We start from the raw sequence: 24005 nt of genomic DNA on the forward strand, positions 1-24005 counted from the left end.
AAAAGTAATCCCTATTTGCAAATCAAATTTTGGGAACTTTATGATAGTCCACAATGTCTTTTTGTTTGCTTATAACTTTACTGGTTTGTGAAATAAACAACTGGAAGTCAGCAGTGTAGTAATGTATATAAAATGAGGGTTTTGGGGATAGGCATGTATTTGAATTCTGACATCATCATTGACTGATTCTGATATTTTTGAGTATGTTATTTAAACTGTGAGCCACATTTGCTCTGATTATAAAATGAGCCTACTAATAAGTACTTTTGCTAAGTTTTAATTAAGATTAAATCAAATATGTCAACCACTTTGTACAAGAAGCACTTAGTAAATGTTAGTCCCTTTTTTAAATTTGAAGTTAGTCTTAATTATATGTGAATGCAACTGAATTCATGTGTGGTTATGTGAATTACATGACTACAAGTTAGTCTTTTTGTAATATGGCAATATTAGATAAGTTAGTTTTTATGTAAAACTTCAGACTTGTATTAGATACCTGTAGTTTCAGTTTCAGGCGGATCACAAAACGCTCTTGGGCATGTCTGGGTAGGCGGCTGGTGGAGGACTCTTTCTCACTTACTGTGTTTTCATGGCCCCTTTTCCAAAACCCTTGGGGCCATTTGTGTGTTCGGAAGTCAGGTTTTGAGGAGGATTTACAAAGGTGACATGCAACATGAACATCTTCAGTAGTGTCTGGGCCAGCACTGCTTCATCAAATATATTAATTCTGTAGCAAAACATATGAATAATCATAGTAAATGGGACACATGGAGACTATGAATTGCCTTTATGACTTTTCAGATCATGGTTTGCTGCTAAGTGTATAGTAGAAAAGCTTGTTTCAGACTTTTTAGGTATAAGATTTTGGACCCAGATAATGCAGATTATGAACCTTTTATATTTTTGGAAATACCTACTTGGCAATGATTGTACTCTGACTCAGAAAAAGCTCTAGACCCTGAGGCAATGGAATAATTAAAGTTTTTTCCAGCCGGATTCTGTGCTGCACCCCTTCTCCCCCATGGGTCTGTTGCAGCTGTCCAAAGGTAGAAGTGATTTTTAAATATTTTTGAATATATGTAGCACTTGGGATCTTATTTAATACTATCAACCAGCCTAAGAATTTTATTTTATTTATTTATTTTTGTGTGTGAGAAGATTGAAGCTTATATGGGTTTTGTAACTCATTTACATTCACACAGCTGTTAAGTGTCATTGTGAATTTAGTTGATGACATACTGTAGATAAAAGGCTGTCTTATTTCTCCCTATTTCTTAGCATTTTTTAACCCTGGGTTACATAAAAAATCTCATGTTCTCCTTTTAAAGTTATTTGACATTTCAAAATAGGTGATTCCTTTCCAAATGTGAAATTATATATAATTAATATTGAAAATAACTTTCTAAAATTATAGTCCCAAAGATTCTTTTATCTCACCTTTCTGTGAGGATAACTGATTTATATAAAGACTAAAAAGTCACTCTGCCTGGACCATATGCTATCTTAGTAAACACTGATGGTCACTCTGCCACAGTCTTTTATCTTTTTTCTCCTTCCTCTCAGTTATCCAAGTCTTCTGTTTCCTTCAAAAGATTCAACCAACAAAACTTACTTCATTGGTTCGGCAAATGTATTAATTTTAGGATAAACCATTTTGGATCATTAGGTATTTCTGATGTTTGCATCTTACGCCTTTCTTTCCCCAGCCCTTCTTCATCATGGTTTTAGTTTTCTTTTTTACTTCAGGCGAAGGCATGCGATCCATAGTAGTGATTCTACTTCCTCTTCTTCTTCTGAAGATGAGCAGCACTTTGAGAGGCGAAGGAAAAGGAGCCGTAATAGAGCTATCAACAGGTAAGTACTATATTGATGTCTTTTAAAACTACCGTCTTTTTTAAGTAGTAAGAAAGCTGAATAATTTGGGAATAATTATAGCTTGATGAATGAAAAAATTATACAGTTGGTTTATATAAAACCAGAATGCTGTCTTGTTTGAAATATCTAGTTGAAACCCATAACCTATTTTCTTGTTTAACCATTACATAGCTCATAATGGTGCTTGTTAAACACTGATTTGAGCAAATAACTTATTTTATTTTCAAATATACTCCTTTTTTAAAAATAACTATAATGCATTTTATTATAGAATGCTTAAGGAAAATTGAAGGGTTTACTTTTTCATAACTCCCTTGTAATATAAGTTCACATATAGTAACCAACTTATTTGACTCACAATAATTATATGAAGTAGATGGGGCAAAGATTATTCCCATTTTACAGATGTGGGTGGGTAAATGAAAAATGCAGTGCTTGAATTTTAATAATATATTCTTAGAGTAGAACAGAAATACTTAACAAAGTAATTGGAATGTAATAATTGAAGGGGCACGCAAACCAACCATTCTTTGTATCCTAAGCTCTATTCTTTTATCATGTTAAATCTGCCTTGTCCAATATGGTAGCCACTAGCCACATGTTATTAAACACTTGAAATGTAGCTAGTCTAAATTGAAATACACTGTAAGTTTTTATGAAAAACACACTCTTGAATTCCAAAGATTTAGTACAAAAAAAGAGAGAATGTAAAATAGCTCAATTTTTAAAATACTGATTTTGCATGTTGAAATGATAATACATGATTTTGGATATATGTATATATATATTGGGATAACTAAAATATATTATTAAAATTTTACCCTTTTTTTTGTTTAGTGTGGCTAATAGAAAATTTAAAATTACATTTTTGACTTGTAATTTATTTCTGTTAGACAGCAATAACATACATGATCCAAAAGCTATATACTTAGACTATTTCAATTTTTCTTTGCTTTTATTCATAGAAATGTGCATCTAATCCTATGTATTTTATATTATGCAGAGTTATATTTCTATTAAGAATTATTTAAGATATGCCTTTTTAAAAAGCTGGAATTGAAAAGTTGTCCATCTTAGATTTCAAGATATAAAGTTCTCTTAGTTTGGGGATAGCGGGAATTGTTCCTTGGGGTGAACATGGTACTTTTACTTGTGTTTAGTTGCAGTGGTTATTCTTTGCTAAGGCAGTCTGGTACAAGTTTCTTAAATTCTAACATAAACAGTTTTCACTTTTCCATCAATAAAACAAGCAGATTCTTCTAGGCATATTCTTTGTGACATACTGTAACTGTTTTTGGAAGTAGTTAGGAAACTAGTGATTCATTCTTGCTTGAGAGTATTGACATGGATCCAGATGCTAGTGGACTATGACTGTTTCCCTGAGGGTATTATGGCAAAGTTGCTGAGGGCTGGAGGCATGCTGCTGGGGTTTGATTTCTGGATCTACCACTGACTATTGTAGTTTTTGACCTTGGACATTTTACTTTACCTTACCTATGGCTTGGTTTTCTTTTAAAAGAAAGGAAATAATAATGCCTACTTCATAAAGACTGTTGTAGGATTTAATGAATTAATATATCTAAACCATCTAAAGATAAAATAATGTCTGACAAATGGCAAATACTCCATCTATGTTAGACATGATTATTATAATATGTATTGATACTGTCTGAATTCTGAACCATGAATTATGGCTGTCCGGCTTCTTGAAAACTGGTATTTTCATTTGATTGTGTATCTTTAATAATAAAACTTTAGATATAATTATTTTCTAACACAAGTTCTCAACCTCTGTATAAAATGAGGAAGTCGAAATATATAATCTTAAGATTTCTCTAGTTGAAATTTAATTTTTTTTTATTTCTTAAGAAAAATGCCTGTATTTTAACATGGCATTTGGGGGAGAAATGTGAGTTTTGTTTTTATTTTTTTCTAATCTTTTTAAAATAGGTGCCTCCCACTAAATTTTCGGAAAGATGAATTAAAAGGAATTTATAAAGATCGAATAAAAATTGGAGCAAGCCTTGCTGATGTTGATCCAATGCATTTAGATTCTTCAGTGAGTACTGTTCTGAAATGAATGCTTGAACTGTAATCATGTATTTTGTTTTAATTTAAAGTTAAAAAAGGAACTACTTTTTTAAATTAGGAAGTTGAGCCCTGGCTGGCGTAGCTCAGTGGATTGAGTGCAAGCCTGCAAACGAAAGGGTCGTCGGTTCAATTCCTAGTCAGGCACATGCCCGGGTTGCGGGCCAGGTCCCCAGGTGGGGGCGTGTGAGTGGCAACCACACATTGATGTTTCTCTTCCTCTCTCACTCCCTTTCATCCACTCTCTCTAAAAATTAATAAATAAAATCTTTTTTTTTTTTTTTTTTTTAAGAAGAAACTAATTTTTACAGCCTTTCTTTTCTATTTTTTTCTTTTAAATCTTCAGGCCTCTACTAAGCTACCATTACTCAGTTGACTGTGTGTAGGTTGTGCATAGTTTGAGAATGGAGTAACATTTTAATTTTGACTCCAAATCTAATAAGAATGTTAATGTTTCTCTTCCACTACTAGGTACGATTTGATAGTATTGGTGGTCTGTCTAATCATATCGCAGCTCTAAAAGAGATGGTGGTATTTCCATTACTTTATCCAGAAGTCTTTGAAAAATTCAAAATTCAACCTCCAAGGTAATTTTATTATACATTTATTTTGGCCAAAATCTGTGCTATGCTACTATCATCTAGAAAGATAATGCTCCTCTGTTGAAATTTTTCACGTCTACTGTAATTTATACATTTTTCCTGCAAGGTTCTGGGTACTTTGAATATTTTTATTTTCTTAATGTTTAACATGAAGAATTATCCATGGGGCAGGATTTTTCAAACATATAGAGAAATTCCTTCTTTACGTACTTTTCCATTTTTTAAATTGTTTAAAATTTTACATAATTTTAAAAAGCAAATTGTACTGTCTTTAAAAAAAGTAGTAGCCCCCTCCTCTACCCTTCTTATTTCAATTCCTACTTCTATGGAAACATTGATTTAAGTAAATTTTTTAAATTAGTAAGCTTTTTTTCCTTTTGCATTATAAAAGTTATATACTATAAATAATCATAGTTAAAACATTGGTAAATTCAGTTTTCTTAAATTTATTTTTTAGTTACAGTTGACATAGTGTTATATTAGTTTCAGGTGTACAATGGAATATTACTCAGCCATAAAAAATTTTTAAAATCTGAAATTAATATTAAATAACATTTACTTATAGGAAATGTTAAAAGTATCTAGTTAAAGTAACTTAGTGAACTTAAAGAGAAAATAAATTTCCTGAAAATTATTTTATTTCTCCTTTTTTATAACATATATTTACCCTCATAAAAATCAAATATATAATGTGTAAACTTATTTTCATATTATGTTCTCTTTGTATTTTAATGGCTAAATTATATTTCATTATGTAGTTGTGTCACGTTTTATTTGATTTTGCTGTTGCTGGCTAGTTTTCGCCTAACTTCATTATCACAAATGTCAATATCGTGGACATGTTATTGCTTCCTCTTTGTGTGAATTCTTAATTCCTTCTTTAAGATATACTCTCACAAATTAGATTGTTGGCTCAGTAGATATATTTTTAAAATCTATACCTGCCTTGGTTTTTGTACATTGAAATCATTGTTGCTTATTCCATTTGTTTGATTGTTTTCTTACCAAGTGCTTTGTTCTTTACATCTGCATTTGATTGTCCCTATCTTACTGTGTTTTTTAAAATTGACTTTTAATAGATTTCATTCATCACTTGTGATTTATTTCTTACCCTTCTTTCTTTGTCATTTCTGTTTTTCGGGGATTTTTCCTTAAGTGTTTCTTTTGAAGAGCAGTTATTTGATGATCTGAAAAATTGATTATTTTATATTACTTTGGTAGACCTTAATTCCTGGCATGTTCTATTTCTACATCCTTTTTACATTTCTATTAAGAATTATGAGTATAGCCCTGGTTGGTGTGGTTCAATTTATTACACACTGACCTACGAACTCAAAGGTCACTGGTTCAATTCCCAGTCAGAGCACATGCCTTGGTTGTTGGCCAGGTCCCCAGTTGGGGGTGTGCAAGAGGCAACCAATCAATGTTTCTCTTGCACATCAATGTTTCTCTCCCTCTTTTTTTCCCTCCTTTTTCCTCTCTGAAATTAAATAAATAAAATAAAATAAAACAAAAATAATTCTGAGTATAGCCCATTTTCTCCAAATTCTATTCTAAGAGCAACAAATAACTTTGGAACTATGTGAAAAAGTTGTAGGTTACCTTATGGCAGGATGTCACAAAAATTATTTAAAATAACTTACATTGTCTTAGTCCTTACTGCCCAACTACCATTATTTCTTCAAGTTCTTTCTTCTTTTATCTTACTCTATCCTGTTCAATTCCAATACATTTCTTATAAAACTTTTGGTGTTATATTCCTGAGATTGAGATCAAAGATTGTAGATGAAACCAGTTATTCTTTAGCCTGATTCACTACAGAAGTAAACTATTAAGTCCTTTTTTTTTTTTATCCTAACCTGAGGACATACTGATTTTAGGAAGAGGGGAAGGGAGGAAAAGAGAGAGGGAGAGAAACACTGATCAAGCTGCCTTTCACACATGCCACGACTGGGATCTGAACTTGCAACCTCGGCATGTGCCCTGACTGGGAATCAAACATGCGACCTTTCACTTTATGGGACAATGTTTGAATCTACTGAGCCACACCGCACACCTGGCAGGGCAACTGTCAAGTCTTTTTAAGTATAACTTCTATGCAAGTAGAGGTAATATGAGCATAATGAATGAATAAAAGAAACTATGTCTTAAAGGGTTTTATTTAGTTTAACATTAATTTTGTAGTAGCATTATTAATTCCCAGGTTTTAAGTTGTGTTTTGTGAATTGCAATATTTCAGTTGCCTCATTTACTTTTTTATTCAGTAATTAAGTGCACTTACAAAATTGGTTTGTAATTTTGTCTAAGTAGTCCTCTTTTTAATGTAGTACTAATAAAATAATACTTATTCTTTTACAGAGGTTGTTTGTTTTATGGTCCACCAGGAACTGGAAAAACTTTGGTTGCTAGAGCACTTGCCAATGAGTGTAGTCAAGGGGATAAGAGAGTGGCATTTTTCATGAGGAAAGGTGCTGACTGTCTGAGTAAATGGGTAGGAGAGTCTGAAAGACAGCTACGATTGCTATTTGATCAGGTAAGATAATAAGATTTACCTTTCTAGATTTATAGTCATTGTAGATGTAAGTTTGTAAGGATTAGATAAATCTTGTGTTTAATGACTTTTCATAGAAAAAATTTTAGAAGAATTAGACCAAATATATAATCTTCCTAGATTATCTTTCTTTGTATATTAAGATAACATTGACCTATTAGGGACAGTTTTATAGTAAGAAGAGAAAGGAATAATTAGATCTAAGATCTTCAGAGTCTTAGAAGCTAGAAAGAGAATGGTAGTTTGTATTTAGGGGGACAATAGTGGTGAGTTATGTCTCAATATGTGAGAAGATGAGTTCTGCCCTAGACTGGCTTTAATTTCATATCCCAGATTGTACTGACAGCACTTTGTAAGATAATACATTCTGATCTACTGATGCATAGTGCTGCAAATGCTTTTAAATCTCTTTATGGAACTCACTGAGATCTTTTGTTTTAACTTTACTGGTTTGTTTGTTTATTATTTTAAACTATGGCATTGTGCTAATTGTATTCCCATCCTGACATGGAGGGAAGGCTATATAACTGTCTTCTATTCTTTATCTTGTTTTTTGTTTTGTTTTGTTTTTAATCCTCACTCAAAGAGACATTTTTTCATTGCTTTTAGAGAGAGAGAAAGGGGGAGGGCAAGAGAGAGAGAAAGAGAGAGAAACATCGATGTAAGAGAGACACATCCATCAGTTGCCTCTTGTACCAGGGGATCGAACCCGTGACCCCTTGGTCAGCAGGACAATGCTCCAACCAACTGAGCCACACTGGCCAGGGCTATTCTTTATCTTGTTTTTAAAATTGTTAGTTATTAAAAATGTTTTTGTATGTCCCAATAACTATAGCTATATATGAAATTTAAGTTATATAACCAGTAGGGTATATATTTTGAATGTTTCCAGTTGTAATGCAAATAAAATTAAACTATGTTATAATGTATTCTGAATCCTTAAAACATAGTTATTGAATTTACATTTAGATTTATAATTTATAAATTCTGTAAGCAATTTGGAATGAAAATGGATTAAAATGCTTTATAATAAGTTTACATATTTGAACTTTGTCATGATAACATACAACCACTGGACCTACTTTCTAGGCTTATCAGATGCGCCCATCAATTATTTTTTTTGATGAAATTGATGGTCTGGCTCCAGTACGATCAAGCAGGCAAGATCAAATTCACAGGTAAAACTTGCTTGATGACTCTTCTGACTTTTTCCTATATTCTGAGCTGTACTGATACTGCATGAATAATAGAATGGTCAGTTATGTGGTGAAAGAAACTTTACAAACCAATAGTTCCCCTTTTGCGGGGAGGTGTAGTAGCATCTCAATACACTGTACAGTAGAAAAAGAGAAGAAAAAAATGAATCTGAGGTCTGGGTGGCAGCGTATTCTCAAGCACAGTGTTAAAATCTTGGTTAGATTTTTTGGCTCTGAGCAGCACCATGGTAGTCGACAAGAGCAAGCACCTTATGAAGATGGCAAAAAGGGAGCCAAGAGGAAAGTGGCTGACCCATTTTTGTAAGACTGGTGTGATGTGAAAGACCAGCTATGTTCAGCATAAGAAACGTTGGAAAAACATGTCACGAGAACTCAAGGCACCAAAATTGCATCTGATGACCTCACAGGTCATGTTCTTGAAGTGAACCAAGCTGATCTGCAGAATGATCAAGTTGCATTTAGAAAACTGAAGCTAATTACTGTATATGTTCAGACCAAAAACTGCCTAGTTTTCCTGGCATGGACCTTACCTGTGACAAAATGTGCTCTGTGGTCAAAAAGGCGCAGACCAAGATTGAAGCTCATGGTGATGTCAGGACTACTAGTGGTTATTTGCTTTGTCTGTTCTGTGTTGGTTTTACTAAAAAACGCAATAATCAGATTCTGAAGACCTCTTATGCTCGTCACCAATGGGTCTGCCAAATACAGAAGAAGACGGACGTCATGACCCAGGAGGTACAGACAAACGACTTGAAAGGAAGTGGTCAATATAGTGATTCCAGAGAGCATTGGAAGACATAGGAAAGGCTTGTCAATCTCTCCACCCCATTATATCTTTGTTAGAAAAGTCAGATGCTGAAGCAGCCCAGGTTTGAATTGAGACAACTCACGGAGCTTCATGGTGAAGGTAGCAGTTCTGGAAAAGCGACTCGGGACGAGACAGGTCTAAAAGTTGAACGAGCTGATGGATATGAGTCCAAGAAGCTGTTTTAAATTCAGACTTAAAATAAAATTATTTTAGAGGGAGGGGAAGAGAGGGAGAAAGAGAGAGAGAGCAACATCGACTGGTTGCTTTCTGCCAGTGCCCTGACTGGGGACCTAGCCCACAGCCTAGGCATGTGCCCTGATGGAATCAAACTGGTGACAACCAGTTTGTGAGGCAAGGCCCAACCAAATGAGCCACGCTGGTCAGGGCTAAAATTCAGACTTTTACTGTTGACAAAAAATACTATTTGTGATGTTTTTTAAAAATCTTGGTTACAGATTTAACTTTTGATACAAGCTTAAATGCCCACTGGCACTGAAGTAAGACAAACAAAATGAATGAGCCAAAGCAATGGTAGGAGTGGGACTGTGGATCATATGGCTGAGTGTTCAGTCATAGGCAGTTGTTTTTATCTCCACCCTATTGAAGCGCAGAAGCTGATCCAGACTTGAAAAATACATTTTCTTTCTTAAATTTTATGTTCAAATTTTTGTGTTAAATGTCTTTTAAATGTTGCCTTCCAATTCAGATGCTTTTACATTGTCTGAGTCCACTGAGTCAAACAAAATATGCCCTAGTGCATGACTACTAGTTTAATATTCTAATACTGGCCCAACTTCCCCATTTTCAGGACGGGAAAATTGAATCTCCCCTATGATAACCTGGTTACTCAAGGGAACACTTTTCCTTAGTGCCACTGCCTCAACTAGAAACTAAATTACTCTTAGTCCCAGGTCATTTTCAGTTTTCCAGAGCTTCTTTTCAGATTATCTCATGAATTATGTGTAATTGTTTAATTAATTTAGGATACCCTAAAGCAAATGTTCGCATGCCTTCATATTTGCTAGTACAGTTTTTTTATTATAAATGGTATAAAAGAGGAAAAAGAAATAATCTGAGTAATTGGTAGGTTTTCACTTTACTAACAACTGACAATATTTACTATATTCTGGTGGCCTTCTTTGACTTGGTGCTATACATTTTCACTTGTTGCTCTGAGTAGTAAATGAAAATGTCAAGTACTATGGTAAAAATAGTTACGTTTGCACTGATCAGGTGGCTCTGTTGGTTGGAGTGTTGTCCGGATACACCAAGGTTGCAGGTTCAATCTCCAGTCACGGCATATACGAGAGGCAACCAGTGAATGCATAAATAGGTGAAACAACAAATCAGTGTCTGTCTGTCTGTCTGTCTTTCTCTCCCTGCTCTCCCGCCCCCTGTTCTTCTCTCTGGCTGAAATCAATAAATTAAAAAAAAATTTTTTTTAATATGTCTGTACCAGTAATCATATAAACTTTTTCTATATGACATATTTCATTATCACCCATACTGTATCAGGTTAAGTGGGAGAAATATTTAACAGTACTAACATCACTTTGCAATCAGAGAATTGAGAACTTACTATATTTTGGAACAGTTGTAAAGGGATTAGAGTCATTTAGCAAGCACGCCATCTCATATATATTTAAGAGAAATTTAGTGTGCAAGTAATTATATTTAATGCATTAGAAAATAAGATTTTAGCTTAAGAAAAAGAGAATGCAGATATAAGTTAAATTAAAACCCTAAAGTCTTTGAATTAAAAATATTATCTCATGGTGAATTTTTTTAGAGAAAATACTCTGAGAGAAGTATAATCTGAATTTGTTTCATTAAATCAGGAATATATTTATTTATTTATTAAGCTTTGTGATGATTTTTTAAAAATTACTAGCTTTGGACACTAAAAAGTTCTAGAAGCAAACACATTCTAGTAGCGATCTGTGCCTCTAGCACCCAGATTGTGGACTCTAAATACTGGCGCTCTTAGGAGAGATTGCAGAACTGAGGCAGGAGATAAACAAGACAAGCCTGGAACATCTTGTCATGCGTGGAAGCAAGGAAGAAATAGAAGATTATTAGGGTCATATCAGAATGAAATTACCAATTTTGAATGAGTTTCCATTGACCAAAAATGGGACATTTGAACATCAAAAATAATAATGACTACAATAGATTGAAAGGCATCAAATACATTGAAAAGTCAGTTTTTAATGATTCTTTTTTAAAAATCTTAATTAGTCACTATGAGGTTTCTATGTCAGTGACTCATTACTCTGAAAATTGGATAAAGGGAATGAATCAAAGCATTTCTTTTTCCTGTTCTGTAACCATGACTCAGGCCATGAATCAGTACCTTTATAGTTGATGAAGTAACATTCTTTATAGGAAAATTACAGTCAATAAATGCAAAGGAAATTATTAAGTTATAAAATCAACATTGTGCAACCCTTTATGAAAAAGTGAATCTCTACCTGTGGTTTTCAACTGGGAGTGATTTTGTGCCCCAGCGTACAAATGTCTTGGGACATTTCTGATTGTCACAAGTGTGGGATGGGGAAGGGAGTGCTTGGCATCTAGTGGGTGAAGACCAGGGATGCAGTTAAAATATCCTAGAATGCACAGGACAGCTTTCCATCAAAGAGTCATCTGACCCAAAATGTCAATTGTGCCAAGGTTGAAAAACATTGATCTAAGCAATAAGCATTAGTGGCTGCTAAAACAGTAAAGTAGAAAGGTTCATAGTGAAGTTCATGGTTAGTGGAATAAGGTGATAACATCTCACTCAAACCCGACCCACTGGTCTCAGGTGAGAAACTGGTATTATGCACCTCCTGAAGTATGCAGTAGGGAGTATGTACATGGTGTATTCCTATGAAATATGCTATCCCAAGTAGTTTAAACTGCATCTTTTAAGCTTCTAGATCTAACTTCCAGTTCACAGGATGTATAAATGATAGAAGACAAGTTATATGACCCCACCAGAAGCTATCCATCCAGTTCACAATGTGGGAAGAAAATTACAATACAAATGACCTAGTTTCTTCAACAAATCAATGGCACGGAGGAAGGGGGAAAAGTGAGGGAGTGTGATGGGAACTGTTATTGACAGCTGTTTGACCATGTGCAGCATATGGATCTTGATTGAACAAGTCAAATATAAAAAGATATTTTGAGAAAGTCAGGTGAAATTGGGTATTAGGTAATATTAAGGAATTATTTTCATAGTATTTTGGAAGTTTTTTAATGTCCTTATAGAAATACATACATGAAATATTTAACATGAAGTATTTATATTAAATAATTTGAGGGTTTTTATTTTTTATTTTATAAAGCTATCTGGTAAAGACAAAAGGAATATTGTTAATATGTGAAACTTAGTAATGATGATATGGAGATTATTTTACTAATCTACACTCAAAAGTTTAAAATTAATTAAAATTCTATGTTTTCATGCTATATGTATATTTTATTTGGCAGTTTTTTGTTTGATAATATGTACACAAAATGGAACATTTTATAATTTTAGATAGTTTGTCTACCTAGTATTTGCTAGTATTTTTGTGTGTTTGTCTTATTTGGAAACTCACGTTTCTTTGAAAAATGATGCTTCATGAAATGGCTTTCCCTATCCATTTGTGGCATTTTAAAGACCATTTATATTTTCTATTGATTTTAAACTGTACATGCCATTTAGTATGCTGTTTTACAGAATCTTTTTTAATCTGTTGAAAGTAGTGGGATTCTCTTAAGAAAATTTACTCGTGTTTAATGTATTTACTCTTACCAAAAGAAGAAATGTTATGTTCAAAATCCAATTGATAATCTCTTCTTTCTTATTTTTAAATTTAGTTCTATTGTTTCCACCCTGCTAGCACTTATGGATGGATTGGACAGCAGAAGAGAAATTGTGGTCATTGGTGCTACCAACAGACTGGACTCTATTGATCCTGCTTTACGAAGGCCTGGTCGCTTTGATAGAGAATTTCTTTTCAGCTTACCTGATAAAGATGTAAGAATTTTAACATCACTCAAATTTTGGCAAAATATGTTGACCTTATCATCAACAAGTCTTGGTACAGTGAAAATTTGAAGATTGAATGTTATATGTTCTGAAGCAAAGTTGTATGATTAATATCCAAACATGTATGTGTGTATTTTTAGAAAGATACTACTCTATTTAAAATAAGTCAGGTTATTTATTTATTTATAATGCCTTCCTAAAAATACTCTTTAAATTCTTCCAGTTTGGGCAGACTTTGGATGTTAATCATACAAATCATACAACTTTGTTTTGCTTCAGAACACATGAGCAAATGAACAGTCAGTCCTTAGCCAATTTGTTAGCTTTGGCTTTTTCATGGGTAGCACCATGTTATTTTAAAGCCAATAATTTTTTTGAAAACCAAGCAAGAAAATATAGTAGAGCCCTGGCTAGTGTGGCTCAGTAGATTGAATGCTGTCCTGCAAACCGAAAGGTCGCCAGTTTGATTCCCAGTCAGGGCACATGCCAGGGTTGTGGGCTAGGCCCCCAGTTGGGAGTATGCGAGAGGCAGCCAATTGATGTCTCTCTGGCACACTGATGTTTCTCTTCCTCTCTCTCTCTCTCTCTCTCCCTCCCCTCTCTCAAAAAATAAACAAATAAATAGAAAAAAGAAAGAAAGAAAATATAGTAGAGCTGTCAGTACTCTTAAAATAGTTCTTAACATGTACCAGAATGAACTACAGTTCAGTAGTTTCTTTTTCTCATTCATATTTATGATGAATGGAACTTGAGTACTATAAATGTAAATCTGTTAAATATAAATTCCTTAAACTTTTACAAATATATCCTTTTTTACTGTTTCATATTTTTATTTAGGTATTGATATCTTTAACATTTTAGATAATTAAAAGTATCTTAGATTGAAATTATTCTAATCTGAATAGTACTTTTTTATTATAGATGTAAAAAAAATGTTTTTATTTGTAGGCTCGAAAAGAAATTCTAAAGATTCACACAAGGGATTGGAATCCTAAACCACTGGACATATTTCTAGAAGAACTAGCAGAAAACTGTGTTGGTAAGCATTGCTTTTAAGCAGTAAGGAATATGTGCATTTCAAAGATCGAACAAGTTATAGTATGGCAAGGTTATATTTAAAGAAATACCAAGTTATATTTCTTTCTCATCTCTATCTGTTTTCTTCCTACAAAGTTCCAAATATTAAATAGAGATATTTGACAAATTGACTCTTGGGGAATTTGAGAGCAAAATAGACAATAAAATAGCTATCTTTTTCTGACTGTATATTTTTCTAGTCATCCTGTTGAGCATTCTACATATATTTCAGATAATTTTCACATCAGTCCTATAAAGTATGTATCATTATCCTCACCTTACAGATATAGAAATGGCTGACAGAGCAGAAATGATTCTCTAAAATATACACATCTAGGAAATCACAAACTGGAATTTGAACTTTGTCTTGTGATTTTAAAACTCTTGCTATTGACCCCTGTGCTATGTTAGTGTTTGTATATTTCACTCACAAAAGTTAATTTGCTGATGGTTATCACCACCATATACGTTTACTAAGTAAATAAGAGATTTAGCCTTATTACATCTAAGTATTTTGCTAGTATAATTTTAACCATGGTTATGTTAATAAGGTGGTAGTTTACCTTTTTTCTTTTGTCTTGGATAGGATACTGTGGTGCAGATATTAAGTCAATATGCTCTGAGGCTGCTCTATGTGCTCTGCGTCGACGCTATCCTCAGATCTATACCACTAGTGAGAAACTTCAGTTGGATCTCTCTTCAATTAATATCTCAGCTAAGGACTTTGAGGTAGCTATGCAAAAGATGATACCAGCCTCCCAAAGAGCTGTGACATCGCCTGGGCAGGCACTGTCCACCATTGTGAAACCACTTCTGCAAAGCACTGTTCACAAGATCTTAGAAGCCCTGCAGAGAGTGTTTCCACATGCGGAAATCAGAACAAATAAAGCATTAGACTCTGGTATGAAACTTGATTACTTAAAAGTTAATTTTTATAATCAGTAAAGCTAAATGTTTTGTACATCGCAATGTTTCTTTATACATCTCAGCAATATACTTTATACACAGCCTCTTGAAAGGAATTTGGGCATGTTTTGCTTGTATAGTTGAAGGAAATTTACTTCAGGAATTGCCCTTAACAATCTATTTTAAGTTTGGAATGCATTTTTATACTTATAGGAGGTCCTCAGATAACATTGATTTGTTCAACATCATTTCATTATAACAATAATGAGATGCTGTAGGATATAACTCTTGTTTAAGTCATTTAACTTATGGTAAAATTGATTTCTTTGTACATCATTTTGCTTAAAGTCACAGAATCTATTGATGATGTTAAATGAGGACTTAACTGTGTTTGTTATTCATATCTACACAATATTTTTGATTCTTTAAAAAATGTCATTGAAGTACACTGATTCGCCAACTAAAGCATTACGTAAAAATTTGCTTTGCAATCTAGAAAAGTTACTAATGTATAATTCTGTCTTTTTTTAATAGATATTTCTTGTCCTCTGCTAGAAAGTGACTTGGCATACAGTGATGATGATGTTCCATCAGTATGTGAGAATGGGCTTTCTCAAAATTCCTTTAATAAGGAAAAAGAAAATTTTAATTTTCTTCATTTGAATAGGTACATTTTCCTTGCAAATGAATTTTGTGTGTGTGTGTGTGTAAATTCCCTAAAACTAAACGGGATGGTTGTTGAAAGAAAAGATACCAATTAATCTGCTTTTTTTTTAGGTTAAAATATAAAAAGAAAATTTGTTGTTACAGTTGTCATTACAGTAGAAATTCTATTGTGTGAATTATTCTTTATTTTATTTTTTTATTTTTCGGGAGAGGGAAGGGAGGGAGAAAGAGAGGGAGAGAAATGATGTGTGAGAGAAACATTGACTGGTTGCCTCCCGCACAGCCCAAAATGGGGGCCTGGCCCGCAACCCAGCCCTGTGCCCTGACTGGAAATTGACCCAGCGACCTTTCAGTTCATAGGCTAACGCTCAATCCATTGAGCCACACCAGCCAGGGCTGTATAAGTTTTATTAAAAATCTGTGGAGGGTAATTGTTTTCAAAAACCATGTGAGCCATGTTGTTATAATTGGTCAACAAAATACTCAAATTTTTAAATTTAAGTTCATACTTGGTAATTTTTGAGAAAAATATAAACATTTTTGTTTTCTAAAACATTGCTCATTACTCATTTCTTTCAGAAATGCTTGTTATCAGCCTATTTCTTTTCGACCAAGAATATTGATAGTGGGAGAGCCAGGATTTGGTCAAGGTTCTCATTTGGCACCAGCTGTCATCCATGCTTTGGAAAAGTTTGCAGTGTATACATTGGACATTCCTGTTCTTTTTGGGGTCAATGCTACATCTCCTGAAGAAACGTGTGCCCAGGTAATTCATTGTTACCCAGACAGACAGGCTCTAAAGCAAAGCTGTCTTCCAGAGACAAAATCTAGAATTGCCTCATTTTTTTGTACTTTTTTTTTCTTTGTTTGTTTACTGATTTGTAACTTTATGTTTGTGAAATAAAACTAATGCATAATTTCTTAGTCATTAAATAGTATGGGTTTAAATCCAGTTTTCACCACATATATCTAAGTGACCTTGGGAGAGTTATTAGATCTCTTTGCCTCATTTTCCCAGTTTACAAAGTGGAGATAATAATAGTATGTCGCTCATATGGCCATTGTGAGAATTACACTTAAAACAGTGACTGCTATGTTGTTCAGTACTAAGATATTCTGCAGCTTCTGTTTTTGCTATTTTTATATTAAAATTTTTTTAACAAAAAAGTTGTTCTATATTTATATTTTTATACTTAGCCTTTGTTACAGCAGAAAAGTCTTCTACATTTCTTGGGCTGTTTTCTAATTGCTTGAAGCAATTATGTTTTCTAAATATGAGACAAAACATGTATAAACAAGGTTATGGGATGGGGGAAGCATAGCATTACTGACATGTTGACTTTCTAACTGAATGTATGTTTTTTTTCTGTCTACTAGACGATTCGTGAAGCTAAGAGAACAGCACCAAGCATAGTATATGTTCCTCATATCCACTTGTGGTGGGAAATAGTTGGACCAACACTCAAAGCCACATTTGTCACATTATTACAGAATATTCCTTCATTTGCTCCAGTTTTACTACTTGCAACTTCTGACAAACCCCATTCTGCTCTACCAGAAGAGGTAATTTGTGTGTGTGTGTGTGGCGGGGGATTATACTTTAAAAGGAAAGTTATTTGTATTAAATAAAAAGAACTTGCAAAAATTCCAGGTGCTTCAGAAGTGAATAAAATGATAAGAGTTTTATTTTCTTTTTTAAAAACCTTTATAGATCTTATTCATTTGTTTTTAGAGAGAGGGGAAGGGAGGGAGAAAGAGAGGGAGAGAAACATCAATATGTGGTTGCCTCTCGCACACGCCCAACTGGGGACCTGGCCTATAACCCAGGCATGTGCCCTGACTGGGAATCGAACCAGGGACCCTGGTTCGCAGGCCGACACTCAGTCCACTAAGCCACAGCAGCCAGGGCCTAACTTCCTGCTACTAAGCAGTGTTAAAAGAGTGTGTTAGGGTCACAGTGCCAAACAGGCTATGTAAGCTCTCACTAAGAAGATGACATTTGAGCAAAGACCTGGAAAATGTAAGGTATCCTGACCCATTTGAGTATCGAAAGGACAAAGCTTCTTGGGAGAGGAAAAGAAGTGCAAAGGCTCTGAAGCAAAAAAAAAAAAAAACGGTGTGTTTGGTGTGTTGGAAAATAGCAAGAAGGCCAGTGTTGCTACAGCAGAGTGCGTAAAGGGCGTAGTAAGAGGAAACGTGGTCAGAGAGTTGTCGAAGGCCCAGATTATGTCCCTCATGACTGTTTTAATAGTTGATTGTGAATAATTCAAGTGAAAGTTGAGTGAGCTGGGAAATGAACATTAATTACAGTAGGCGTTCACTTAATGTTACCTATAGGTCCTATGACTTTAGGTGAAACAATGTGTAATAAAACCAGTTTTACTCTAGGCTTATTGATATAGTCAAGATTTAAGTTCCTACAACATCTCACCAACATCATAACAACCATGGTGAATAAAACGCCGTTATTCGACAATCTGCTGTATATGTTACAGACTTTTAAGGTGGGGAACTCTTAATGGTTCTAGCTTAGTTAATCACCTAGTTCTGGGTTCTTTTTATATAGTCTCTCCTTTAGGTGGATATACCACCTTTGTTGAAACAGCTTTTTCACTCTTGTTTGTTAGCTCTAGTTCCTAAAAAATAAACTTATTTTGAGAGGCTTCCATTTCTTAATTTCCATTTGTTTCCCGGGTACTATATAGAATCTGTCTAATCTATTTTTATTATGGCAACTCTTATATATTTTAATACTCTTTTCATTTCTATTTCCCCATTCTAACCCAGATTCTTCACACTAAACATTTCTTCTATGATATGGAATATATTTTGTGATTATTAATTCAATAGGAGTGTACTTCATGCTCACTTAACAATATTAGGCAGGTGACTAGATTGGCGGGTCTACTCTCCCCACGGAGTCATTTAGTCACTCGAGCTGAGAGCGCTTTCTCGTTTTCATCACATGGCTTTCCAGGTTGCTTTCATTCCATCCAGCTGAAAGGAGTGGCTCATTCATGTTCCTGATCTACAAGTGATGTAAATTATTTCCTTTCACATTCCGTTGGCTAAAACTGTCACATAGCTCTACCTAATTGCAAGGGAGACTAGAAAATATGATACAGCAGTGCGTACAAAAGGGAGAGAACACAGACTATGATAACAGCTGGATCTGCCACACATTACACATATTTTTAGTTTCTTCAAAATTTTGGTCACTCTCTTGAATGTTTTTCTCTTTATATTCCTTTTGAAAGGTTGTATCCAGAGTGAATTAAGTACTCTAGCAGTGTCCTGATTTATGGAGTAAAGAATTGCTGCTTAGTAGCCACATTATACCATTGACTTATTGTACTTATTGTCAATTAAAACTTTTAATCACTTTGAAGTTAGAAACAAATAAGTTTATACTCTTGGTAACAAGACATAGGGAGGTTGAAAATCAGTTTAATGTGGAATAACTTTATTAAGAATGTGGGAATTTGGTACTTAAAGATATATATTTTTTAAAGGATAGCTTCTCTTTTTTGTTAGGTTAATATTTCCTAAGCTTAAAATTATAAACTGGGTAGTGTACCTCATTACCCCATTGTAGATTATGGTGAAATAGGCACAGTACCAGAATTTGCTCATTTAAAAATATAAATAATCTAGTTTGTATGGATACAAATAAGTATTTTGAGCCTTATATAGTCTTTAGTAATGTAGTGGTTCTGTCAAAATAGCATTGGACTATAATATATGAGGAATACTGTGTGAAACATTAGCTACATTGAAGTTTATATGTTTCAATACTTCAGACAGAGTTCCTATATCCATGTGGTCAAAAATGAGTGAACCCTAACCGCTCTGAGCAGTGTGAAAAAATGAGGATGTTACCAGTGGGTTAGAAACTTTCATGAATCCATGAATGACAAAGCAGTGGGAATTAGACTGAAGGTAACCACAGTTTAAAAGCATGTGCACAGAAAGAATGATGAATGATTTCTAGCTCTGTGTCAGTGCGAGGGAGGAATTAGAAGAGCCTTTGGACAACTTTGGGGTAATTTGGCTTTCTTCACTTTTGGCCATGGTTAACAGTGGTCAGCAGAGTTGTCTGTCCTCAGCTAGAGCAGTGAAGATGAGCCAAAGGATTGCTGTGACAAACAGTGACTTGTCTATGGCTGTTGATATCAGAAGGAATAGGAAACCCCCTAGTCCCAGAAGACAAATGCTGGACACATTATTTTTTCAATATGGGCTAGCTTTTTCCGTAATCACTGAAAGTAGAAGCTAGACTAAACAGAAAAAGCATTTGTGGACAGTCAGAAATTTCAAAGGAGAGATGAGCTTATAAATAAGCATTTGAGGAAGGACAACTCAATAATCATATCCATATATCACCAACAGACTTTTGAGGAAAAGAACCAATTGGAGACATTGTAAGTTACTCCCCCAACATTAAAAATCCCTCAGGGCTGCTCTGGCCTATGGCTCAGTTGGGTGGAGCATTGTCTCATACACCAGAAGTTTGGGGGTTTGATTCCCGGTCAGGGTGTATATGAGAGCCAACCAATCAATGTCTATGTCTCTCTCTCTCTCTCCCCCTCTCCCTCTCCCCCCCCCCCCGCCCTGCGTCCTAGTTCTCTAAATCAATAACCATATTTCTTTTTTTAACTTAAAAAAAGGAGCAGACACAGATGAAGAGTGAATTGGGAAAAGTTAAAGAAAATGGACAAGATAGATCTAGGTCTAATATTTATTTAATAGGATTTGTGGGAGGAAAAAAATGTAGAAGAGAAAATAGTCAAATAATAGAACATTTCATAGAATTAAAGAATACCATAAGTCTTCAGATTTGAAAGGCTTCTTGTGTTCTCACTGATGGATATAATAAGGCCTGCATGTATGTAAAATTTCAGAATGCCAAAAGTACAAAAGAAATCTTCCAAGAGAAAAAATTACTAGAAAAGACTGAAAATCAAATTGTTTCTACCTTTTCATTGGTAACACTGGCTGTTGAGGAGACAACTGAGCAATATTTTTAAAGTGTTGAAGGAAAATAATTTTTAATTTTATTTTTCAAGTACAGTGTACATTCAGTATTATTTTGTACTAGTTCCAAGTATACAGCATAGTGGTTATTAGACAATCATATTCTTCACAAAGTGTCCTCCCCCCCCCACCCCCCAATATTTTCAGTATCCACCTGGCACCATACATAGTTACTACAGTATTATTGACTGTATTCCCTGTGGTGTGCTTTACATCCTGTGACTGTTTTGTAACTAACTATTCGTACTTCTTAATTCCTTTCACCTGCTATTCTCTGTATCTACAAGTCTGTTTCCGTTTTGTTTATTTTGTTCTTTTAATCCTACATATAAATGAAATACGATATTTGTCTTTCTCTTATTTCACTTCACATAACATCCTCTAGGTCCATCCATGCTGTCACAAATGCTAAGATTTTATTTATTGTTATGGTTGAGTAATATTCCATTGTATATATGTACCACGACATTTTTATTCACTCGTTTATTGATGGACACTTGGGTTACTTCCATATCTTGGCTATTGTAAATACTGCTACAATGAGCATAGGGGCGTCAATTTTCTTTTTAATTAGCGGTTTGGGTTTCTCTGGATATAGACCCATTAGTGGAATTTCTGGGTCATAAGGGAGTTCTAGTATTAATTTTTTGAGGAACCTTCATACAGTTGTCCATAATGGCTGCACCAATCTGCAGTCCCATTCCTGTGCAACAGTGCACAAGGGTTCACTTTTCTCTACATCCTTGCCAACACTGGTTTGTTTTTTATTAATGATAGCCATTCTTACAGGTGTGAGGTGACGTCTCATGGTGATTTTAATTTGCATTTCTTTGATTAGTGATGTTGAGCATCTTTTTTAATGTCTATTTTCCATCCGCATGTCTTCTTTGGGAAAGTATCTGTTCAGATCTTCTGCCCAGTTTTTAATTGGATTGTTTATTCTTTTGGTGTTGAGTTGTATGAGTTCTTTATAAATTTTGGATATTAACCCCTTATTGGATATATCATTGGCAAATATTAAAGGAAAATATTTTTGAACTTATAATTTTCTGCTCAACTAAGCATTTAGAGAGAGCAAACAGATATTTTTGAATACACAATGCCTAAGAGACCATTACCCATAAATCCCTGACTGAAAGAATTATTAAAGGATTATATCTCTTGGATATGATTTTGTAGAAGTGTCATATAAATCAGTGAGCAAAGAAAACAGTAAAACATCACAAAGTTATGGTTCAAAAAAATTAAGGAATGTGAAACTAATACTAATTTGGTCTTAGTCTGAACTTGAAATGGCAGGGAGACATAACTGAAGGCGAAGAAGGAAATAAAAGCACGTTCATACTTTTTTCTACTATGTGGATGTTGATTAACCTTACAGTTTGGTTGAAAAAGAAACTTAGATATGTCTGTTAAAACTTGTAACAGTATAAGAATTGAAATACCACATTATTTTCAGTTTACCAGAAAGGGGGAAAGATATACATTCTAATAAAAATCCAAAAAAAATAAGTAGATGTTAAAATTCACTGTAGAAGGGGAAAAATGTTTTCTTCAAACATTTCTTTGAAGAAAAAATTTTAAAAACAATGAAGTTTTTGGCCTATCAAATATTAAAGCATACCAGAAAGTTAGTAATTAAAACTGAATTTGGACCAGAATGGACCAATTTAATGGAATACAGTCCGTTGGTCATTATTGGATTTTTTTTTTAAATATTTTTTAAACTTATTTTTAGAGGAGGGGGAATGAGGGAGAAATAGAGGGAGATAAACATCAGTGTATGAGAGGAATATTGATAGTTGCCTCTCTCGCACTGCTCTAGCTGGGGGCCTGGCCCGCAACCAGGCATGTGCCCTGACTGGGATTCTAACCAGCAACTCTTTGGTGCACAGGATGGTGCGCAATCCACTGAGCCGCACTAGCAAGGGCTATAAACTTTTTATATACGTAGTAATTTAGTAAATTAATTAGTAAAAATATAGACATTTCATAAATGATATTGAGACAATGGGAGGAGAATGTTTGTATCATAGTATATTAGAGAAGAACATTTTATAATGGTGCACGGAACACCTTGCAAAGCAGAAAGTGCAATTCTGTGAATGTAAATCTCTGTATCAAATATATCTTAAAGTATGCAAGCATCGTATGAGGAATTAACATTATTCCTGTCTTAAGAATTATACTGAAAAGGTCTAAAGATTTGTTTAGAAACTTTCTTTTGGGATGTGTTTTGCCTTGTTTTCTTTGGCAGCTTATGTAAGTGGAATAACAGATATGTCTTCTTGTGAATGTTTTGTGTCACTTAGCACAGTGTTTTCAAGATTCATTCATATTGTAGCATTTGTTAAAATTTCATTTTTTTTAAGCCTGAATAATATTACATTGCACATGTGTGTATGACATTTTGTTTATCCATTTATCTGGTTATGAGCCTTTATATTGTCTGCCTGTTGCTTATTGTAAATAATCCTGCTGTGATTTTTGGTTTACAGTGTCTCTTTGAGTCTTTGTTTTCTGTTCTTTTGGACATGTGTACTGGGTTACATGGTAATTCTGTGTTAGCTTTTTGAGGAACCTCTGTACTGTTTTTTATCGTGAATGTTAATGGTTATGCTATTTTACAGTTCAGCCAGCTCTAAGGTTCTGATTTTTCCAGGTACTTACCAGCACTTGCTATTTTTCAACCTTTATTCTTAATGAACAACATTCATTTTCATATTTCACTTTCACCAAAGTCTTGAGTTTTAAAAATTACTTTTTTTTTAGTTCTTAATCTATTAGATAACTGGTTTATTCATAAATTCAACATGTAAAAGATTTATTTTTTAAATTATTTATTTAACAATTTAGATTTTCATCAAAAATGTCTATAATAACCTATCATTGCATGTATTTTCTTTTTTTAAGGTGCAAGAATTATTTACCCATGATTATGGAGAAATTTTCAATGTCCAGTTACCAGGTAAAGAAGAGCGGACAAAATTTTTTGAAGATTTAATTATCAAACAAGCTGCTGTGCCTCCCATATCAAAGAAGAAAGCAGGTTAGTTCTTATATCAAAGTTAATATATAATAATTTTGAGAAAATGGGAATAAAATATTAGTTAATGGCCTTCCCATCTTCTAATAACAAGCTTAAAACTTCAGGCATGAA

General features: G+C 33.9%; 1 protein-coding gene across 1 annotated transcript in view; it reads left to right on the top strand.

The window, feature by feature from the left end:
* The window catches only part of ATAD2 (ATPase family AAA domain containing 2), a 58235-nt gene that overhangs the window by 21411 nt on the left and 12819 nt on the right, over nucleotides 1-24005 (top strand). Inside the window, exons 9-20 of the mRNA XM_090283398.1 lie at nucleotides 1747-1854; nucleotides 3826-3934; nucleotides 4435-4550; nucleotides 6924-7098; nucleotides 8206-8294; nucleotides 12991-13150; nucleotides 14111-14201; nucleotides 14826-15140; nucleotides 15680-15812; nucleotides 16391-16577; nucleotides 17189-17374; nucleotides 23759-23894. Coding sequence (XP_090139524.1) covers nucleotides 1747-1854; nucleotides 3826-3934; nucleotides 4435-4550; nucleotides 6924-7098; nucleotides 8206-8294; nucleotides 12991-13150; nucleotides 14111-14201; nucleotides 14826-15140; nucleotides 15680-15812; nucleotides 16391-16577; nucleotides 17189-17374; nucleotides 23759-23894 — 1805 coding nt within the window. The remainder of the gene's footprint in view (nucleotides 1-1746; nucleotides 1855-3825; nucleotides 3935-4434; nucleotides 4551-6923; nucleotides 7099-8205; nucleotides 8295-12990; nucleotides 13151-14110; nucleotides 14202-14825; nucleotides 15141-15679; nucleotides 15813-16390; nucleotides 16578-17188; nucleotides 17375-23758; nucleotides 23895-24005) is intronic.

The sequence above is a fragment of the Furipterus horrens genome, unplaced genomic scaffold, assembly GCF_987537825.1.
Source record: "Furipterus horrens unplaced genomic scaffold, mFurHor1.1.pri manual_scaffold_7, whole genome shotgun sequence".
NCBI classification, from domain to species: Eukaryota; Metazoa; Chordata; class Mammalia; order Chiroptera; family Furipteridae; genus Furipterus; species Furipterus horrens.